Genomic DNA, 22,537 nt, shown 5'->3' on the forward strand with positions numbered 1-22,537 from the left:
ATCAGCTTGGAAAGACAGATAAAGTTCCTGAATTGTCTTAATGCAGGTTAGGATACTAACCCAGCTTTCAAGGGATCTTAAAAAAATAAATTAAATGTTTTCACTCTTACATACAGAGAACTTTTTCTCCATCCCAACATTTGAAATGAAACACTTAATGCAAAGGCACATTGCTGATGCAGGCCGACAAAGAAAGACAGCCAACCAACATTTTGTAATTTATGAATATATCTCAAACTGCTAATCTAACACCTAATACTCTTAAGGTGCTGCAATTCCAGACTCCACTAAAAAACTGCAACTGTCCACAGGTAAAGCAGTGAGAATAAGAAACCCCAGAAGTCATCTCTCAAAGTTTGCACAAACTGCCAACCATGAAGGCCTAGAATTACAGAAAGAATCTTTTTCTAAAACCTGTGTTTCTACCTGAAGAGTGCTAAAGATACCTCTGGATTAAAAATAGCTAAAGAGCACCTCCCTAAATACTGAGTTCTTAGTTAGAGTTCACCACTGCACTCTGAAAATAGAATGGGAAAAAAGAATAACCCTCTAGGGCTGCAACAACTGTTGGAACAGGCTTAAAGTGACTTCAAGCATCCCACTACCAAAGTTAAAAAGGAGTATGGTAACATTATAGTTATGTTGGTATTCATTACCATATAGGACATTTTTGAAGCTACCCCAGCTAACAGCTCAAGATTTCATTGCTGTTGTCATACAGAACTGTAGTTTTGTACTGGGTTTGACTCTGGCTGGCAGGTAAGCCTCCACACAGTTGCTTGCTCACTCCCCACCAGCAGGATGGGAAAGAGAAATGGAATGGCAAAAGCAAGGGGGGTGGAGGCGGAAACACCTCGTGGGTTGAGATAAGGGCAGTTTAATAAGTACAGGGGAAAAAAAGAAGAAAACAAATGATGCAAAAGCAATCAACCACCACCGGCAGATGAAAGCCTCACCAGTCCTGAGCAAGGTCTGCCCTGGAAAAAAAAGTTTTACTGCTGAGTACAACATCATATGTTATGGAATATTCCTTTGCTCAATTCAAGCCAGCCTTGCCAGCTGTGTCTCCTCCCAGCCTCATGCCCACCTTCAGCTGACTCATTGGCAGAGTGAGAAGCAGAGAGGGCCCTGATGCTATGCAAGTACTGTTCAGTGACAAGACTGGTGTCTTATCAACTCTGTTTTGGTCACCAATCTAAACACAGCACCATAAGGGCTGCTACAAAGAAAATTAACTCAATCCCAGCCATGCTCTGTACAAGCTTTTAAGATAAGACCACTAGTAGTCAAAGCATTTGTTAGCACATAGGTGCTAACACCTGTTTCACCACAAGTGAAACAACTCAAATACTTCAAAACACCTACAGAGGGCTACCTACAGAAAGCTGGTACATACACAGGTATCAGAGGACCCACCTGAACTGCCTTGGGACTTCAAAGAACCTAAAGATACCAGCAAAGACTGCATAGATATTACTGTAGCTTTAAATATTAAATCAACAGTTATCTAGCTCTAATACACCTGCAGGAACCTACACAGCTTATAGCTCGCTTAAAGATGAAAAAATATGCCATATTAAGGATCTTCCTGGACAGGAGAATCTCAAGCATACCAAGACGGCTTTGCTCACTTCCATGGAAACAAAGACTGTTCAGATACAGCATCCTCTCCTCTAGTCTACCCTACCAAATCAAAGACTTCAGCAGCACTGAATCTTGCAGCCCTCAGACTTTGATACACACACAGAGACACCACAGCTGGTCTGGTGATGGTTGTGCAGGTTTCCAGTTAAGTCTTCTTTACTACAGTCAAGTTCATCTGCGCATCTCTACATTACACATGTAGGACAACATAAAAATTTCTTACATGGTATCATGTACACCAATAGCGATCTAATTACAACCTTACATGACAGAAGATAGAAAAGGGAAAACAAAAAAAGGTGTGATGCATTTAAGTTAGTAGCTGTACAAAAAGTTCAACAACTCCTAAGCAGTCCTAAGCAGTGACACAAGGACTATATTCCAAAAGTCAAATCTAACGGTAACAAGCATATGAAATGCAGGAAGTCATCTACACATGGAAGCTAGAGAAAGTGGGTTTGTATAAACCTGATAGAAATACTAGAGACCACATTTTTAAAACTAAAATTAAATGCATTGAGTTGCAGTAGATACATAATTTAGCTATCAAAGATGCATTTCCAATCCATACACGCTCCAATAAGCCAGTTACATCAGCAAAGACATCTGTGGAGCAAACCTTAGAGAAGCATATTAAAAAAAGATGACAAATACAGAGAAAAACGATTTCTGATTATTCTCTAAATACTGAAATAAAAATTTAGATAGATTTTATAGCCAGAAAGGAGAGTGTCTTTATAAGAGGAACTGGGAAAACAAATTGTCCGACTACCTAAGGACATCCACTGCAGAACATAGTTGTCCCAATATAAAATGTTCTGCATCCATCTGGTACCTTTTCCATTTTAATTTAGTCCATTCTGGTAAAATCCACTCCAGAAAAGACTTCAATATCTGAAAATGCATTACAGCACTTCAAGTAAGGTCTGCATGCACATTGCACTATTCTATGTATTCAAGTGAGGCGCCTTTCACTGCTTCATAATCATCTTGACAAGATGTCACTTTCATTTAAATTCTGGGACACACCTGAAGATACTTCTACCCAGCTCCTGCTTGTGTCAAGTTTGCACACCAATTCACTACACATCTCTACTCGGAAGACTTCTGTATCATTTCTGTAACAATCCAAAAGATCTTGAGCATTGTGTCAGTTTCAAGCATCTCAAAAAAACTGCAGAAGTTCTCCAACTGTTCAGGATCCTATTTAATTTGCTTATTTAGAAGCTTTATGGATATATTTATTCTCATTAATGAAATGACATTCAGTCATTTCGTTATAAAAGTCGTAGCTCTAAAGTTAGGCTCAAACTCTCTATCTTCCATTAAAAAAAGCAAGCTGCACTTCCAAAAATTTCACTCAACTTAGTCTAAACTAGATGTAGGAAAGGAACTCATAACAGTCAAATGTATCCTTCAGATGTTTGTCACTGTAAGTTTTCTGTACAGCTACTTAAAAGAGAGGATACCCTGGAGAACAACTCTGACTGCCATACACTGAATCCAAACAAACAAATTTCTCTTTTCACCAGTATATTTATGTTTTGTGACTGCTTCTCCAAAACATAATAACAAATTATTTTGTACCTAATATTTCAATTTAATGATTTTAGGCATTGAATTTGATCAGGTTTTCCCATGCTTTTACGATAATTTTTTTTAAGGGCTTTAGGAAAACCATTCCTGGTTTCTGTTACCCTCCTCTGGTTAAACTAAAGAACTAACCAAATGCCACTCTCTCAGAAATACATCTTCTACCTAGAATTTAATATTTTTGGTGGTTTTCACTGAAAAAAACTATTTCCATAAAATATCACATTCATTGCATGCATTTGTTCTAATAGATTAAAAGCCTAAGACAATCCAGTAAACTATTTAAACAGAATAATTTTTTTATCAGCAATTAAAACTTACCACAACCTCACTATTTTCTCCAATAGCCAAAGATATACTTTAATTCTGCTTTTATACTTTCCAGCACACATAAGGCAACTGAATGACACCAAGTACCGTATAGCCCTCTGTTGCTCAAAATTAGTTCTAAAGACAGATATCCATCATATAAAATAACCCCACATTTCAAATAACTGAAGTAGCTGTTGGTTTATAGTTCCATGTGATTGTATTACAGAGTCCAGCCTCAGGTAAGTCTTACACTAGTAAAGCACTAGCTTGATCATTCCTATTAAGTCACTGTCCACAAAAATGTTGATTCTGCTTGGCATGAGAACCAATTCAGACCAATTTGGGTTTTTTAGGTAAATCTTAAGTAAAAGCATGGATCTCAAGTCCAAGATGGCTTCAATTCTAATGGGGAAGGAGAAAGAACAATGCTTATATTATTCAGATAAAAAAACATTTTACATTTCCATTTTTTAATCAGATATCACAAGCTACACAAGAAAAGGAATGGTCAGATGTTCTGTTTCATCAGCTTGAAAAGGCAAATACCAAAATTACGGCAATCAAGGAAAAATACTGCTAGAAAGATGGCTCTCTAGCTGGCTTTCATAATTTACCTTTCACTAATGGCCTGATCTTAAATTTGTTCAGCTTTGTGCTCACAAATCACAGTGAGCTACAGTCTACAGCTCATTCAAGACCAAAAATGGAAGAAAAATTGCATGGAAATATCCACAACTAGCTCCCCAGCTGAATACAACCAATTACCAGAAACTTAAAAAAAAATTTTTATGCTGTGGTGGTATTAGCTATGAATAAAGTTGTCTCTACATCCACTAGAGCCTATGAAAAACCTTGATACAGGAGAAAAGTACACTGTGGTTGAAAGTACTTTCAGTTCAAATAGTCTTCAATCAGCAGAAGAATGGAGTCTCTCAGACAGAAATAGAATGTTTTTATAGATTGCTCCTGGCACTAAAGGAGTAACTAAGCTAAAGTTGTCATTAAAGGACTTAAAAAGTAGAGGAGAGGGACACACAGTACTTCATAGACAAGTGGTTACAGCACACAATGTAGGAAGAGAGAGACCTGTAAACAGATGTCCTGCACAAGCCTGATGAAAAGAATCTTGCATCTCAAGTAAGGGATAGAAGAAACAGATTTAGTCTCTTCTGTCGAAGTTAATCCACTTTAGCTTCTGTACAGTACTAATTACACAGTACTGGTCACTACTCACTCAACCAGAGACAAAAATTCCTGACTACTCTTATTTGGCCCAGTATTTACACAAGCATCTCTGAGAGTTTATATGACCGGTCCATTCTCAATTTCATAGTTCCTCAAGAATAAAGGTCTTGCTTGCCTCAGTCTTATTTTGGAAAATCCATAATAACTGGATGTGGTGGGTTAACTTTGGCTGGCTGCCATGTGCCCACCAAGCCGCTCCCTCACTTCCCCTCCTCAGTAAGATCAGGGAGAAAATACAATGAAAACCTTGTGGGTCAAGATAAGGCAGGGAGATCACTCACTAGTTATCATCACGGGCAAACCGGATTCGACTTAGGAAAGATATACTTAATTTATTGCCAATTTATTATAGAGTTGGGTAGCGAGAAACAAAAATAAAACTAAAAACATCTATTCCCATCCTTCCTTCTTCTCAGGCTTAGCTTCACTACTAACTCTCCTACCTCTTTTCTGGCTGCTGAGCAGCGCAGAGGGGATGGGGAATGGGGGTTGCAGTAAGACCACGGCACTTCTTCCCTGCCATTCCTTCCTCCTCACACTTTTCCCCTGCTCCAGTACAGGGTCCCTCCCGCAGGATAGAGTCCTTCACGAACTGCTCTAACATGGTTCCTTCCCACGGGCCACAGTTCTTCAAGAACTGCTTCAGCATGGGTCCTTTCCATGGGGTAGTCTTCAGAAACAGACTGCTATAGCGTGGGTCCCCCATGGGCCACACCTGCCAGAAAATCTGCTCCTGCATAGGCTACTATCCACAGGCCACAGCTCTTGCCAGGAACCTGCTCCTGAGAGGGGTCTTCATGGTTGCAGCTTCCTTCATGACATGTCCACCTGCTACAGCATGGGATTCTCCACAGGCTGCAGTGTGGATATCCGCTCCAAAGTGGTCCTCCATGAGCTGCAGGGGGACAACCTGCTTCACCATGGTCTTCTCCTTGGGCTGCAAAGGCATCTCTGCTCTGGTGCTTGGAGCACCTCCTCCCCTTCCTTCTTACTGACCTTGGTGTCTGCAGGGCTGTTTCTCTCATGTTTTTTTCTCACTCCTCTCTCACAGCTGCTGCACATGGGTTTTTACCATTTCTTAAATAAGTTATCACATAAATGCCACCAGCATCGCTGACGGGCACAGCTTTGAGCAGCCATGGGTCCATCCTGGCGCTGGCTGGAGCTTGCTGTGTCCTAGTCTCTTCTCACAAAGGCTACCCCCCTGCCACCAAAACCTTGCTATGTAAACCCAATACACTGGTTTGAAAACTCTATTCCCAGCTACAGAATAACTTTAAGAAAGCTGAGTATATGAAAAAAAAATTTCCCATCATTTCAAGGCAGGCATTGTCATCACCAATGAGAAGACAGACAAGTAATTCTTAGCTGAAAGTTTCGTAGCTGATTAGAGCTGATTTAAAGACTGCACTGCTGCTGACAGTCCCACCCAACTTCCTACCCTATTCCTTGTGCTTGCCTCCTCAACAGGAATGGATCACTCTTTTGGAGATAAAGAAGACAAGCATGGTTATATTCTAATATTCGTATTGGAAAAGTTCCTGGTAACCTCCCATTTGTATTTTTTCTGCAGCTAAAAGATATATGTATATTTATCTGGTTTTGCAGCATAAACCGAGCATGCAGCTACTTACTGTGCCACCATGTGCTGCATTATCTACAAGCAATTTTTATTTGCTGATTTCCCAGTACCTTGTTCTACAATTAGCCACAAGGTTAAGGTAAACCATGGGCAGAATAACATGTATCAAATAACATGCTGAACTCATCTGAACTACATTCCAATACTAGAATCATGTAAGTGATCAATTGGGAACACAGCAGCTCTGCCATACTTAAGGCCAAGAAAAACTTTCGTTTAAGATGAACGTTTCTAGCTCTCAAAACTCCGCAGTCATTCCAGTTTCTTCTGAAATTCAGTATATCTCCTCAGGGTAGAAGGCAAAGGAGTGACTGAGGTACTTCCAAAAGAAAGACATTTAAACCAGTTTTTCTTATTGGGATTTTTTCCTGAATAGACTAGGGCATCAAACCACAATCCAAACTGCACTCTTTATTGGCTCAGTTGTTCAACACATGCTCTAAAAAATCATGACAGCTATTAGTTCTTTCAGAAGAACATCAGAAACAAAATTAGGAAGTAAAACAACCGATGTCAGACAAATGCAAGCTGCAGACTCCAGACTCAACAAATTACTATGCACATATTCACAAGACATAGCTGTCACACTGCTGACCAACCTGCCGAATTTCACATAACTCATGTTGCTCTAGGGAAAATGCAACTGTCATTGAGCCTAGTAGTCTACAAGCAGCTACCATCAGTTTGAATCTGAACCTTGGTGAATGTCTGGAATGAAAAAAAGAGGAAAGAACCTAGCTACAGTCTGAAGCCATTTATTTGGGGGCATGAAATGTATGTACAGCAACAAAACTATTCAGAAGACACTAAAATATTTACATGTGTGATCTGAATCCCCAGAAGGGAACAGTGGAGTAATATATGAACTCTTTTCTCAGTTCCTGCGCAGAAACTGGGATCTGGAGGACCAAAATATGCTCTCGGAAAATATACCCCCTCCTTGCTTACTTAACAGAGAATGGAGGGAAAAAAAGAGACTACACCCACAGTAATACTTTCTAGTACTACTCTTCCTAGTTCTACAAAAATAAGAGTAGGTCAAGCATTTGAGAGCTATTATGAAACTCCTCTCCTCCTCCACATCAAAACCTCATAAGCGAAGAAGGTTTCAAGGATCTGCTCTACCAGGCTTGTCTACTTCGTAAACTTCTGCCAGAAAAACTACACCAGCTGGAAATGGCAGCCAGGAACCATACACCATACAGCCAATTCAGCTGTGCTGGAAACAAAATTCTGATGTAGACAAGTTATGCCAACAGGAAAAGCATTTGTGTTGGCTTTACTCACACCACAGACCCAAATGATGAATTTTTGCTGGCAGAAAGATTACTTCTGCTTTTCCAAGAGTAGGCTTTATTGGCCAAGCAACTTCTAGGTCAAAGCAGTTTGAAGAGCTCCAATACCCAAATTTTTCAAATTGTCTTGAAAGACGGTTACAACAAAAAATGTTAACTTTCCATATTGTGAAATGTGTCAAAGATTTCTGAAATAACATCTCCAAAGAACAAGATTTTTTCAAGTCTGTCAACTAAAAATTGCCCTAAAGCTCTCCTTCTTTGTGTGCACTCATATACAAAGCAAATAACTAATCAATCTCACAACCTCTATTTCAATTAGTGCAGTTCACTCTGGAGAAGCAATACCGAAGAGCCTGTTCTTAACAATTATATTCTAAACACAGTCACAAAAAAAAAACTTAAGAAGTTAGAGGTTTTTGCCCCTGAAAGCTCTCCTTCTAAGTCTTGCATGCAAAAAGAAATCCAGAAGTGGTCTGTTCCTCCAGGGAATCACAGCATTTCATTCTCCTCCCATATAAGAGAGCAGAACTTTTCTGCATATCAGCAGAGGGTGGATGGATGCAGGGAAACTGACAACTCACATGTGTACTTCTAGGAAGGAAACAATCTCTGATTGGACTGGGACAGTCACAGTGAAGCAACTGTCCCTGTTGGCCAGGCACCAGAGGAAGGAAAATAAACCAGTAACTACTCTGAGCTGTAAAACAGTAGCATGGGGTTTTATTTATGAGTATGAGCTGTAAACTCAACCAATGGACTATGGGCCAGTAAGTTACTGCCTGAGACAAACACATGAGGAATAAAGTTTTTAAAACACATCCAAGTGCTTTCTTGATAGGACCTGAAAAGCAGGCTGGAGGAACATGACAGTCCTAAGGGAAACAACAGTACAAGGAATAGCAGGTGGAAAGGGTGAAAGAAAAGAATATAAAAGGAGTCTGTTTCTTTAATTACTGTAACTATCAACAAATCAAACTGTTTAAAAATAAAAGAATATTATCTGATCTCAAATATCCATAGTTTGTAATTGCAAAATATAATGTAATCCCCATTTCACCACACACACAGACAAGGGGCGGGGCAGGCAGGGTGGGGAATGAAAGAAGACTTGGAATCACACGGCAGGCTTCAGCTTGCCAAGACATTTCCAAATATGAAATTCTATAATAACTGGAAGTTCTGTAAATATTACTTTGCCTTTTATTCAAAGCCTTAGGAAACTGAACGACAAAAGCTTTAACATGCAATATTAGGTTGTTTAACTCTTCAGGCCACAAACATTATCGAACACTATCTGAAAACCGAAAAAGTAGCTCTTGAGCAATGTACTTTATTTATACCTTCTTCCAGACCTCACATAGTTCAGATCAGAAGAAGCTGTAAGATTGTCTCCAGAATACACTGCCACTCCAAAATAAGATTTTGCAAAAACTTGCAGACAGTCCTTCCTCCCTTCCTCATAGTACCATATCTCCCTCATAGTACCATATCTCCCAACAGTACTATGCACACATTTACACTTCCACAAATTTTTTAAAGATGAAAAATTCTGAAAATCTGCTCACAAAACTACACGAGTGATATCACTAATATACATGTTAAAATTCCATTAATAATGAAAAATGAAGCTGTTCAAACTCCCTATGTAAATGTAATTCAGCCCCTTGTGTGAACACAGCACAGCTCTTAATTACTTGACCACAGACTTTTTACCCATGGGCCACCTGCCTTACCCCATGCACAAACTGCGCCTTCCTCAAGGATGGGAGGCTGCCACAAAATAAAAAGACTCCTGCACAGACTCACCTGCCTTGGCTGCAGAACTGAGCAGGCACATAGTGTAAGCTTACATAGGCCAGGACTGGTCATACGTGTTCACTCCAGATATTTATTTGGGTTTAGACAGAGAAAGAAAGGGGACAAGAAGTGACTCAGAGCCAGAGCACTTCTGCCTGAAGCACAAGAAGGTCTCAGAGACATAATGCATCTTTAACCCCAGCCAAGCTCTTCTTTGACTTCTAGGTGTCCCTTTTCATCAGTACTAGAGCATTAATGAGGAACTTTCTGCACCCATGGATGTATAGAGCGTAAGAAAGAAGATACAAAGAAAGCAGTAGTAAAAGATTCAAAATGAATCTTTATGCAAAAATGAAAGCATACAATTGCTGGCACATCTCTATATTCTCTTATACAATTCCTTTTTTTTTTTTTCTTCTCCCATTTCACCATGTGAGAATTCCATAATTTGGAATCATACTCAAATGCATATCAGTCATGAACAGAGTTTAAATCTTTCAATCACCCACACTGCCATTTTGTGAAAAACAGTTGGATGTCATGTTTTGTGGACTAGCCCTTAGAAGGAAACAAGACACTTGGCTTGTGGCTTTCACAGATTTTTGCTGATAGCTAAGGAATGGCAAGATTTAAGGATCTTGGATTTCATTCCACACATAAAAGGGAATTACATTCTAGGACAAAGTTTCTCAATCTGCGGTCTGTAAAACATCAGATGGTGGTCCAAAAAATCATCATAAAAAATGTATTTTTAAAAACATACATTCCCACGCATGGAAGCAAGAAAATATAACTGAAGAAATAAAAAAAATAAAACAAATATTCAAAGTTTCGCCTAATTGAATTGCACTATAATGCATAAGAAAATGCGACAACAATTCACAAGATGATCCTTGCATTTTTTTAAGGAGTTAAGTGTTCTTGAAACAACACGTTGTCCTTTAACATTTAAGCTTGAAAACACTTTCTTCTGTCCTACTGAATTTCCTAAGTCTCCTCCAGAAAATGCCTTGTTACATCCAGTATGTTCCTCCCTTCATCCTACTACCCTAAGCCATTACCTGTTTTCTCCATGTCCCATTATGCTTTCTCTAGTTTCATTCTCTTTACAGAAGCCCCTTAAAGTCATCTATAGAAGCAACCCATCCAGCCACTGAGATCTTTCTGCCTATTTTCATTGTCAAACTCTGCCTCAAGTCTTTTGGTTCACCCTGAATTTCAGTTACTACTGTTGGAACATCCTTTATTTCACTGGTTCAGCTGCAGGAGTTTCCTTTCGTAGGACCCTCCTTTAACCTGTCACTTTTTTTTTAAATTACAGATACCTGGTCCACACCCTATCTCTACTCCCTGGTTTAAGATCCAGACACAGCTATCCAGCGCCAGTCTTTCGCATTCCTCTTTTCAGGGCTAATTTCCTTTCCTAATGTTCACACATATCATCTTGTCTACAGTCAGCTGTGTATACATCCTCTACGTTGCTTTTTTTTTTTAGCCAGACAAACGGGCAAAAATGTCTACGTGAATTCTTAATACCAAAACAGCTCTGCAAAGTCAGCCAACAAAGAACACTAGAGAAGTACTTGAAGTTCATAAATACAACATTAATAGCATACCTGAGATCCTCTCCCTCAAAATGAGTATTTCTGCTCTCATACTTTCTATATAACACTACCATAAAATTCATGAATGTTAAATAAAAATATTAGGTTAAAAAAAAAAAAAAGTTGATAACAAATCTCAACTAATGGCCACCTTTTTATATGAAGTACATTAACACCTAACTTGAAAACCCATTTGCATGTGTTGCTCTGATGCTGCACTCTTCATCAGTTTAAAAACCACAGCTTTTAAGCTTTTTTTTCCTGAAGATTATTATTAGTAACTGATCTTTAAAACTTTTTATTTTAAAATAAGATACAACTTTTAAATTAAATATGCTGATTAATACACACATATTTAACCTGTTTATATGTACTACTAAATGCTGAATTGATTATTCCCTTTTTTTAAGACAATTCTTTTCACAAGTCCTGCAAGTGACAAACTGTATCTGGATGAAAACAGACTTATTAAAAACAACAAAAAAGAATTTTAAATGCCACTAAAAGTACTTACATATGTTACAGATGTAAAAATTGGAAAAACTATTTTGCATTTAAAAATGAATTAATTATGTGTGGCTAGCAAGCTTAATGACTGCATAAATGATCAGGCAACAAAGATTTTAGAACTGATCTCCTCCTCTTACCAGGCAATTCTATTTGTATATTGGAAAGAAGAAACTGACTTACTTCTGTTTTCACTTTCAAATGGATTTATATTAAATTTGAACAAATTAAGAACTGGATAGAACATCTGAAAGTAAGGATACTATTCACTCAATATCCACAAAAGACAAGGTTGCTTCAATTGATTTTGACATGTTGACAAATTCTGTTTCCCAGTGTTTGGTAGTTGAGAGCTTTTATTTTCCTGAGCGCTTTGGCAAGACACATATACTGCTTGTTATGTGGGCTGGGGTGTGTGCTTTTTGTTTTGGTGTGATTTTTTTTTTTTAATTTGAGAATACATTCAGCCTGCAGTAACGGTCACATTCATAATGAGTTTTAAGTATGTTTCTTTAATTAAAAGTTAATATAATGTGTTTAAAATATTGTTTTGATACAGCTTTCTATACAGCCTCTCTATATAGCTTCTAGCATTATTTGGTCCTCATTCTGATGTACATGCAAGACTTCCTACGAGCTCAATTAAATAATTTTCCACCATCATGAGTAACCTATTACATATTTTGAAATACTTTATGACACAGAAAGAATAAAACCAATATTTGGTTCTTGTTAACAATGAAGGAAAATCATACAAAAATGTTTTGTTTGCTACTGAGATGAATATATACAAAATACATGTTTCCTTGGAATCTGGGCTTTTTTTGTGAAATATGATATACAGATTTCCAGCTTCTCAGGAAAATTAAGTTTGCATACCAGCACAGAATATCCCTGGGACTTCACTCCGGAATATAACAGTTCGTACTTTCTTATCAGATTTCAAAGCATCCACAGCTTTTGACATCTACAGAGAAAAGGAGGAAGGGGGATAACCAAACACTTTTTAAAGTGCTTAATTCCAATACTTCACTTTTATAGTAAAAACTGTTCTTTTCACTTACCATTTTTAAAAGATTTTTGTTAAGTGCATTCTTGGCTTGAGATCTGTTTAATCCAAGCACCACAATTCCTGTAGGGGAAGAAAAATTGTATCATCGTTACAATGTAGTAAAATATAAATTATCTATGTAAATTATTATTTTGAAATTATAGAAAAAGCATCATTGAGGACTGCAAAAAAAATGCTAGTGTAATCACTTAACTATTGAGGTTTTGAAAGAAAATAAATTTACTTACATTTTCCAACGTTAAACATTTCAATGTTCAACAGAAATGACATTTGTTTTAAGAACAAAAATATGGCCCTAACACCTTCACATGGAAATAATGCTTACAAAGGCTGAATGTATAATTACACAACTGCATGCACAAATTTCATGTCTGTGTGTGAAGTGCTGACACGCAATCAGGAAAGATACTTAATTGTAAAGCATATGTTTCCATATTTAGACAGCCTGCCTTCAGAGACTTCTTAAAGCAAGAAGCGCTACCACAGCTAAGACTAGCAACTCTGATACAGGTAAAAGGAAGTCACGAACATAGAAAGAATGCTACCAACGGGAAATCTGAATTTTTGTTTGAAAAGAAAAAATCATATAAAAATGCTCCCCCAAGACACAAAAACTGCGCTCAATGCTTGGTACACAGCTCCAATGACACATTCAGAGCTCCCTTAGTCCAGTTAGGGATCAGCTGTCTCACTGACTGATTACATGTGCATTGGTGTGAAAGCTGCAGCAGAAACACCATTGGTTTGTCCTTATTTCGCCCCCCTTGGTTTAACAGGCATGATTATCAAATGAGAAAACTCTGGAAAGTTTATCTTGGTAATGTCTTAAGTTTACCAAGCCTATAGCAACATTTTAGACAATTACTTCCTGAACAAACTACAACTCCCTGAATTCTAAACACCAGCACACAGTCCTATTAAATCTATCCAGCCCTGGTAAGGTCTGATGACTCAGGACTTTTTTTTTTTTTTTCCTTTTTTTTTTTTTCATCACTTGGATAATGCAGGGCTAAGGGGAGAAAGACAAAGGACTAGGACAGGAACCAGGAATGGAAGACAAAAAGGGAGCTCTCTACCTCAAACAAAAATGCTCACAGTATAGCCATCAATCTACAGGATGAAAAAAGAAATTCCAGAAACTCGGTATTTGCCTGGATATTTACTACTTCACCACTCTGCTTCGCACCTATAATCTATATGTAATCTGGTTCTCGTAGCCTCCACAGGGTGCCTATCTTGTGATCTCAGCACATACTACTTCTTTTATCTCAGGGAAACCTGTCCTCCCAAAGGACTGACCCATCAGTGCTTGAGTCCACTCCCCTCCGACTTCTTCCTCCTACACATATACACACATGCACCCACACAAAAGGACACTAAAGAGAGCTCCTGCTCCTTTTGCAGCTACCAATTTAAAACCGAAGTCCTCTATTCAGCAGCTACCACTCTCAAGATTCAAATAAAAATGGTTAAACCCAAGTAATAGAGCATACACGCCTCTTGCTTGCTCCCAGGGTATAATCAATTGCTATGTATAAATACCTCTTAAAAGGGGAGAGGAGCCTGGCTAACACAGATGACCTTCACTCCCTTGTTCTGTAAGCTTAAATTCCCACCTGTTCATCCCCAAGGCTGGAGGTATTCACCTAGGACCTCCTGCAAGGGTCCTTATTCAACACTTGCAAAGGAATCATTTATTTATGTTTTGTTAAGCAAATGGGAGTAGTGTTGTAGCACTTTTCCTCTACTGTCTCAACTTACTCTTCAGGAGTATTACTCCAAATTCAAATATTCCACTCATTCAATGCAAGTAGATTAGGCAAAAGCAGCACCACATGTTAAAGCAACAAAAAGACACTTGACCTGGCTTCGATTTTAAACTCTAAGGCACATGGCAAATCCGATGTTTGAATAAACTAGAGATGCTATCCTCCCAAACTGTTTTTCAGTTAGGAAATAGTCCTTTTCAGAAGCATGTTTTTTTCAACAGCAATGATGCTTTTTAATTACACTTGTATTTTTCTTCTGCCCCATCAGAGCCCAAAGACTGCTGCTCCACCATCAATATTAGTGTATTCAGAATGAAGTTCCAATTAACATCAAAGCACATTTAATATTTTTTCCTACAAAGGTGTGATCCTTGAAGACAAATCATACAGGTTGACTCTTCTTAGCAGTGTCGTATCAAATCATAGATCTACCACTTCTGCCTCCCTCTCCAGAAAAATAAGAGGTAAATAAGATGACACCCCCACAGCTGTTCTATTTCTCTAAATAGGAAAAAAAGATGAAACAAGAACTGCAACAGGAAAAGCATAAAAGGTTTACAAGAGAAAACTATACATTGCAGTGATTTATACAAAAAGACATTCCTAGGATTCTCCTTTAAATCAGTTTTGTTCTAATATGCCATTACTATAGTACTCGGGCATCCTTAAAACAAATTCTTAGTTTTTTTAATACTGCAGTAAGATTTGGAAAGTTTTCCCAATGTATTAATCAGTGACCAAACTACAGTCAGATTAAGTATGTGCTCAAAGTCACAAAACAGAAATTGAAAAATAGACTTCCTGACTTCCTGCTGAGAATCTAATACCTCTCCCTTCCACAGCCCACCCCAAGAATCTCCTGGCAAACACTGTTTAAGGCATGTCTTCCTTATTTTGCACATTCAACAGGATTTAAACCACTGGCCACATGGGCATATCAATTTCAGACGAGATAAATTTCCCTAACCAGGGCAAAAAGGAAAAATCAGGCTCCATATAACACAGCAGAGCCCCATCAACCCAATTCTAAAGAAACAAAAAAGAACAAAAAAAGCAAACTATCCAGACAATACTGCTATACAGGTAACCACTTCGACAAATATTGTTAGTTATACAGAAAACCTTATTATTTTTATGTATTTTAAAATACCTGTTACATCATCTGCAGCATTTAATCATGGTTCATTCTTCCTAAAGCACCCACATATAGGTGAGCTTTCCAAAATCTTTTTTTTTAAATTGTTTGAAAAATCTATTGTAAAAGAAAAAAAAATTAAAAAGTCATCATCACATTCATCAACAAATATCAGTAGAAATAATAATAATAAAAAAATTCCAGTATCTGTTTGGTGTCAAAGAAGTGGCAGATGTACTAAGAAGGAATAAGCATTCACATAATGCTAAACTCAGTATCAATTTCACAGTTTTTCCTGGGGACATCTCCACATTATTTCAGAATACACTTCAGCAAATAATGTGCATCTATTAAAAATTACATCCACATATCAAAAACTAACTTTCACCCTATTAGCTAGGCTCTCCAAGGGACTAGGATGACTCCCGATGCTGTCTAATATAAGCAGTAAAATCCCTGTGTACTACTTGCCTAGCCAACCATCAGAGGAAAAACATATGCAAATGCACAGTATGTTCTCTGCTTGTAAGTTACCTTTGTCAAAAGGGAAAGCTGCCTGTGATATAATTCTTAATGTTTAAGAGAAAATTATATTAAGTCATATGTAATAAAAACAAAAAATGTCTTTCAGTGAGATAAAGATACGTAAATATATGAAAGATAGCTTCAAAATACCTCTAAATTCCCAGCAACATCCTCATTTCATAGCGTACATGAAATTTGGGATTTGCATATGAGTAATTCATACTGAAAGGTTCTTGTATTTTAAGAGTGACAGCAAAAAACATATGATGCTATCATTACTCAAAACTGCTGAGAGAGAAGACCGTATTTCTTTCTATACTGTACAAAACAGGGTGGACCAATGTAAGTGAAGTGATTAGATCATGGTTTAACTACAGTTAATATCAGCACACAGGAAATCTTACTTTAAATAATGATTTTTATCTGTTTTATCCTGTACTTTTTTGTTTTCAAAAAATACTCCTCAGTGCTTGGTAGAAAAACATTTAAATGGTTACTTACAAATAAATCCTGACTTTACACTCACATTAGTAATTTTGTCTGAGTTAGATTCACTAAATTTGTATAAAAGTATGGAAATACATCTATTTGTATTAAGTATACACACACAAATGATCTATCCAAATGTACTTTTTCATAACAAAAAATTTAAATATCTGAATTATGCACTGAAAAATGGAGGGAGGGTCAAAGAGAGGTAAGTTATTTTTAAGCTTGTCTCACTTAACTACTCAGATAAACGAAGGTAGACAAGTTGACTTAGATATTTATTATTCTAGAACAGTTTCTTAAGCAAAACAAGAATCTATGGTGAGTCTATCGTGCACAATTCTGGTGGTTTCCATTGACTGCCTTACCAGGAACTATTAAGTGCAAAATCATACAGATGTGTATGAGCCGGTACTTTTAAAAAAACACCAAAACACTTTCCAAAATCCTGTGTACCTGCACCTTTTTTATCACTAAACACCACTTAAAAATCTTTCCTGCACTTCTTAAATTAGTAGATCTCATCTGCTCAGCACTGCTTTATTTAAAGAGAGAGAAAAAAAAAAAGGGAAAGCTTTTCCGATTTATCAGCTAGCTATCAGTTTCCAACCTGTGATGAAACAACTTCAACTGAAAGCATATTTGTTCTGCTCATTCTATGTATGTTAAAATTCTAACTGATGAGGACAAAAGCTGTCTCACATACTCTAACTCAACTAAAACCAGCTGAAAAATATAAGCACAAAGAGTCATTCTAGTGTAAAAATCTAAATTTTACAAATATTTATATCACATTCCAGCAAGTCACACTGCAACACTCGAGTCAAGACTACAGAGATATTTCTCCTAATTCCATCTATAACTTAAAGAGCAAAAGCCCTAAGTTCATTACAATTTGTAATGGGATGACTAATGTAACTTGGCTAAAAGTTCTGAAATAGTTGTAATATATTTCAGCCCTAGTGATAATCAAATACAATCTCAAATAAAGTAAAAGATATGTATTTAATTAAAAAATACTAATGCACTGACAGTCACCTAAACTCATAGAAAACTGATACTAAAAGCTTCACAAGTTGCAACACGAGTTCAGAATACACAGGAATTTTACAATCACATTCTTCAAAAATCTCACATCTTTTGTATTCTAGTTCAGTTCAAATTTGGAAGCTGGAAAGTCTTGAGTTAAAATTGCAATAAATAGCCATTTCAAAGATAGTCTCATTTCAGTTTATGTTTAACAACTTTCCAAAAACTGTAGTATATGAATCACGTGTAAGCGTTAGGAAGCAGGACAGTTTGCTACTTCATCTGCAGGGAATTATTTGTCTAGAGCTGCAAGATAGGTGCCTCTACGTGAGGCAGTTACTGCCAGTTTTCCTGTCTCCCCAGCACCCTCAGCTGTAAAAGCCCCTGGACAATACATCCTTCTCCAAGTAGCACAGAAAGACTAGGCATGGACAAAAGCATAATCACAGCACAAATGAGCATGTGTGCCATAAAAGGTAGTCAGAGGGACAGTGTCTGTCCCTGTGTGTAGTCAAGAAGTATGTAATGGAAGAATATGATGAGGCAACAGCACTGGGGTCCTACTCGGGAAAGTCTAGAACCTGAACTGGTGGAAAAACGAATGGTAGGTCAGGGAAGAGCAAGAAAGACCACAGGGGCTTATATGGAGTTAGCATCCTAATGCAGCAAGGGTATTACATGCTGTAATCAGATAAAGATAGATGAACTTGACACACAAGGCGAGGAGGAGGATGTGCAGTAGCAGCATGGGGAGGAAGCACAGACATGTTTCTTTCGCAGAAACATGGTGTGCTCTTCGTGCTGCTGAAAGAGGCATATGAAGATTATGTCTCCTTCTGGCTTACTTCTAAGACGCTTGTTCTTATGCTTTATTAGCAAATAGTATTTGTTTCAATGTCCTTTTGAAAGGCAAAGCCAAAGAAAATCCCTTCTCCTGAAGACAATTAATGAATTAAAAATACATTGATTGAATCCTTCCTTATGATAGCACCAGTTGATTTAACACTCCAAAAGCGATCTGCATGTTTGGGGGCATTTTTAATGATGCATTTAATGAAGATGTATATTCTGAGAAGGAAAGAAAAAAACAAATCCAAAAAAAGTTTTTCAACAGAAAAAAATAAAAACAGGTGGGCTATTGACACGCAAAACTTTAGCTGTCTGTGCACCTTTTCTTCAAAAACCTCCTTCAATTCTCTGCATAATCAAACTTACATCTTCTGCATCAGAAACACCCAACAATGAACTTCAGAGAGACACACAGTACAAAACACCTTCATGACATTGCAAAAGCAATGATTCCTAGCTGATTGAACAGCTGGAACACAGTACCTAATTCTATTGCTTGTTGTCTAATAGCAGAAATAAAAATCTTGATCTTAGGTAGTACTCGAGTATCTTCTACCTCTTGTTGGAAAAGCACAAAACAAACAAAAACACTCCTTCAACATTTTACAAACTCTTCTTTCCTCCCACCTTGCCTTTTCCTCAATTTAAAATAACCTTAAAAAATTAAAATAGATGTTTAAAACTAATTCCAAGTTCCACAGCTGGCTGAGAAAACAGAATTAAAGAAGTACATCTTTAAGGAATTGGAAAGCGTTGGGAAAAGAACAACCACCAAGACAGAAATGGATTTCAGGATCAGATTACATCATCAACTTTACCGACCCTTACCAGTGACAGAAAAGCCTTCCCTCAAATGAAAGCAGAACCTCAGTTTTCCTTTGAAAATCAATCATCTTCTAAGCCTCATGCTGAAATTCAAAGTTTTAAAGTTACATCTCTGTATAGTACAAATCTATGTACGTGCATACTCAACTCACAGGCATTTGCCTGGATTTCCAGCAAGTCTGAAATAACTTGAGTTTACATGCTGAGAGATGTAAACTGAATTGTGCATCTCAACACATGGTTATCCCAAGACATGCTATCTACATAAAGAGACTCATGCGCTGCAGATGATGAGCTCCACACTATGGCCCTCTCCACAGAAGTAGGTATAACATCATGTGTCTAAAAATGAATCCTCAGGAACGGAGCTTGCACTGTTTCTCCACCATTCCTAGCCCTGTTGCACCCAAATGGGAAGTGACAAACACCAAAGGAGGTGAAACACCTCCAAGGGAAGATCACGTGGTGAGCACCAAACCAGAAGAGGAAGTACAAAGTGTCCATGTTGTGATGCAGTGGCTCCAGATCGCTCTGGAGAACTGATTTTCTTTCTTTGTTTAAGCAGGTGGGTTAAAACAAGACTCTTAGCATAGTTGAATAGAACAAGGTCAGCAGCAGCTGACAGCGCTAAAAGCAAGGAGGAGGGCGAGATGGTTACTAGGCGAGCAGCATGAGATGAGCAAGAGCGCTGAAGCCACACTTTCCAGAACAGAAAACGTCGATACAACTTCTGTGTCCTTCTCTAACCCCCGCACGCAACCATGTAACAGGTGTGGGAAGCCGCACGACTCCAGCAGTTTGCCGCTAAACTTAATTTTCTCCCGTTAAAGTGGCCAACAGATGCCACCTCAGAGAGGCGTACCTGGCACACGCAGCACGTACCCTGAGGCACTCTGAAAAAGACAGGCCAGGAGAGACCAAGCCGCCCCACCTCTGCAACTGCCATGCCGGCAGTTCCCAGCACCCTGCCACAAAGCCACGGGCCGAGGTGCCGACGAGGAGGAGGACGAGGACGAGGACGAAGAGGAGGAGGAGGAGGTGAAGGAGGACGAGGAGGAGGAGCCGGAGCCACCGCCCCCTTCCCTTCCCTTCCCGCCCCTCGCCGCGGGGCAGCCCCCCCTCCTCCTCCCCTCCCCGGCACCTCCCCCTCCCTGCCCCGCCGCGGCGGCCGCCCCACAGTGCCGCGGCGGCGACCAAGGGTCACCCCGGGCCGGCGGCCCGGGCGCTGCCGGAGCCGGGGCAGCGGCAGAGGGCGGCCCCGCCGCTGCCGCCTTCTGCTCGTTACCTTTGTGCTCGTCATCCAGGTACCGGACCCGCAGCTCCTCCTCTTCCTTCGCCTCGGAACCGTAGCTCCTGCCGGCCGAGAGGACAGCGGCGGCGGCGGCGGCGCCTCGCGGCACCGGCGCCCGGCGGCCGGACCGGCCGAGGGAGGAGGTCGCGGCGGCCGCGGCTGCCAGCCTGACTCGGCCTTGCAGGAGGCCCAGGCCGCCCAGCGCCGCCGCCATGCTGCTGCCTGCGCCGCCTCAGCCTCTCGCGACCGCCGGCCCTGGTCCCGCCGCCCACGTGACCGGCTGCGGCACGCACGGGGCGCCGCCGGCCCCCTCCCCCCGCCCGCCCGCCCCCCCCGCGCGCCGCCGCCGCCGAGGCGCGAGGACCTCGCGCGCAGCCCGCGCGCGCGCTCAACGGCTGCCCGAAAGCCGTTGGGGCGTCGCCGGCCGCAGGCTGAGCCGCGGGAGCCCGCGGGGAAGGGGCGGCTGGGCAGCGCGGCGCCTTGGCCTGGCCTGGCCTGGCCTGGCCTGGCGGCGTCGAGCGGGCCGGCCCCAGCTCTGGCGGATGCCGATGAGGAGAAAAGACTTGTTAGCCAGCCGGAAGAGAGATGAGATTTTTCACCCACAGCTTGACATACGCTGGTGCGTGGAGCAGTTTCTGATCGGTAAAAATTGCTGTTTACTTTTATTGAGAGTGCTTGAGAACGGTGGAAATTATGCAGCACGTTTATATTTGTGGTGAGCTTACCTAGATCCCATCTTAAAGGCAACGTGCTCAGGCTTTGTTGCACTGTGTGAAGTGGTCCCAGAAAGAACGCACGTGAACTTTTCCGAAGCTCTTGCTGCTTTTTAAGTATCACAACTGTGCCCAGGCCCAGTGGTGGCATCAGTGCTGACCAGAGCAGCTACGGTCAATAACTTAAACCAAGTAGTGCTTGGTTCTGCACGCTGAGATGAAAGACTGCTTGCATTCGTTTCCCCTCTCACTCTACACCCACCCTCCTCTTTTTGGGCACCCAGAATTACCGTTGCTTTCCAAAACCAAGGATCAAGTTAATATAACTTGATATTCAGAGCTGGGTTTGGTTGTGTAAGCAACATGGCTGTGGTGTCTGCTTCCCCTCCATGCACACTGGCAGGTGTACCAGCATGAAGTCAAAGGATATAAGCGGTAAGGGTGGAGGTGGGAGATAGTTGCCATCTTTAGTCGCAAATTCACATGTTACAAGACCACTATGACCTGTTTCAAAAGGACGGTAGAATTTCATCAATCCACGTGTCAACATCATAAGATTTATTTGGGCCTAAGTATATGTATATATTAGATATAAGTAAAGACGTTCACTCGACTCCTTACATAGGGCTTGGGAAAGGTTGCTATAGCTGCAGTTAATCCAGGACATTAATGAGGCTCCTAAAGCTGTGAAGTTTGTCTTTTTCAAGTTTTTTTACTTCAAAGAATTAGGCCTTGAGAATTGAAAACATGTCTTTGAGCCACCTTCTGTCCTTTACAAAACTCAGTGTTACTTAATCAGAGGGATAAAGCTGTACCACTTCCCAACAGAGGCTCAGATGGAGCCATTTTGGTTGTTGTTTGGGAAAACTAGCTAGTGCATTCCTCTCCTTCATGTGGCTGCTCAGTAGCACTTCCACTGCCTTCCTTCTGGAGAAATGAAAATCTAAAAATAATGTCCTATTTGTTCTTGTAGAGCACCATGAAGGGCAAACGGGGGGAGGGAGGAACAGGCAGACTATAGCCTTGCATTTATTATGTTTTACTATTTAAACAGGACTATAGCTTGTGATTAACAGTCTGTTCCAGTAGTGCCCGCAGTATGCTAAAGACTTTTCCAGCAGAAGGGAATAAAGAATGCCTGTCATGGAAATTTCATTCACAGTTGAAGAACATTTTATTTTATGAGAAGGAATTTTGA

The 22,537-nt window shown here is 39.8% G+C and overlaps 2 protein-coding genes across 29 annotated transcripts in view; one reads left to right on the top strand and one right to left on the bottom strand.

Annotated features, from left to right (window-relative positions):
* AUH (AU RNA binding methylglutaconyl-CoA hydratase) overlaps window positions 1–20,922 on the bottom strand; it is a 202,068-nt gene extending 181,146 nt beyond the window's left edge. For 8 of the 24 annotated variants that reach the window (XM_075021077.1, XM_075021078.1, XM_075021073.1 and 5 more), the window contains exons 1-3: window positions 20,621–20,918; window positions 12,707–12,774; window positions 12,522–12,609 (exon numbers count right to left, since the gene is read on the bottom strand). In XM_075021077.1, coding sequence (XP_074877178.1) covers window positions 12,522–12,609; window positions 12,707–12,774; window positions 20,621–20,840 — 376 coding nt within the window. In that variant the 5' untranslated portion in view covers window positions 20,841–20,918. Of the gene's footprint in view, window positions 1–12,521; window positions 12,610–12,706; window positions 12,775–15,633; window positions 15,721–20,197; window positions 20,347–20,620 lie in introns of those variants that run through there. The other 16 variants (XM_075021065.1, XM_075021064.1, XM_075021066.1 and 13 more) reach the window with 11 other exon arrangements.
* Window positions 20,923–20,934: 12 nt separating this feature from the next.
* Window positions 20,935–22,537, top strand: part of LOC142027255 (uncharacterized) — a 28,101-nt gene continuing 26,498 nt past the window's right edge. For 3 of the 5 annotated variants that reach the window (XM_075021057.1, XM_075021059.1, XM_075021061.1), the window contains exon 1: window positions 20,935–21,268. The gene's annotated coding sequence lies outside the window, so the exon portion shown is untranslated. The remainder of the gene's footprint in view (window positions 21,269–22,537) is intronic. The other 2 variants (XM_075021058.1, XM_075021060.1) reach the window with 1 other exon arrangement.

The sequence above is a fragment of the Buteo buteo genome, chromosome Z (assembly GCF_964188355.1).
Source record: "Buteo buteo chromosome Z, bButBut1.hap1.1, whole genome shotgun sequence".
Classification (NCBI taxonomy): Eukaryota; Metazoa; Chordata; class Aves; order Accipitriformes; family Accipitridae; genus Buteo; species Buteo buteo.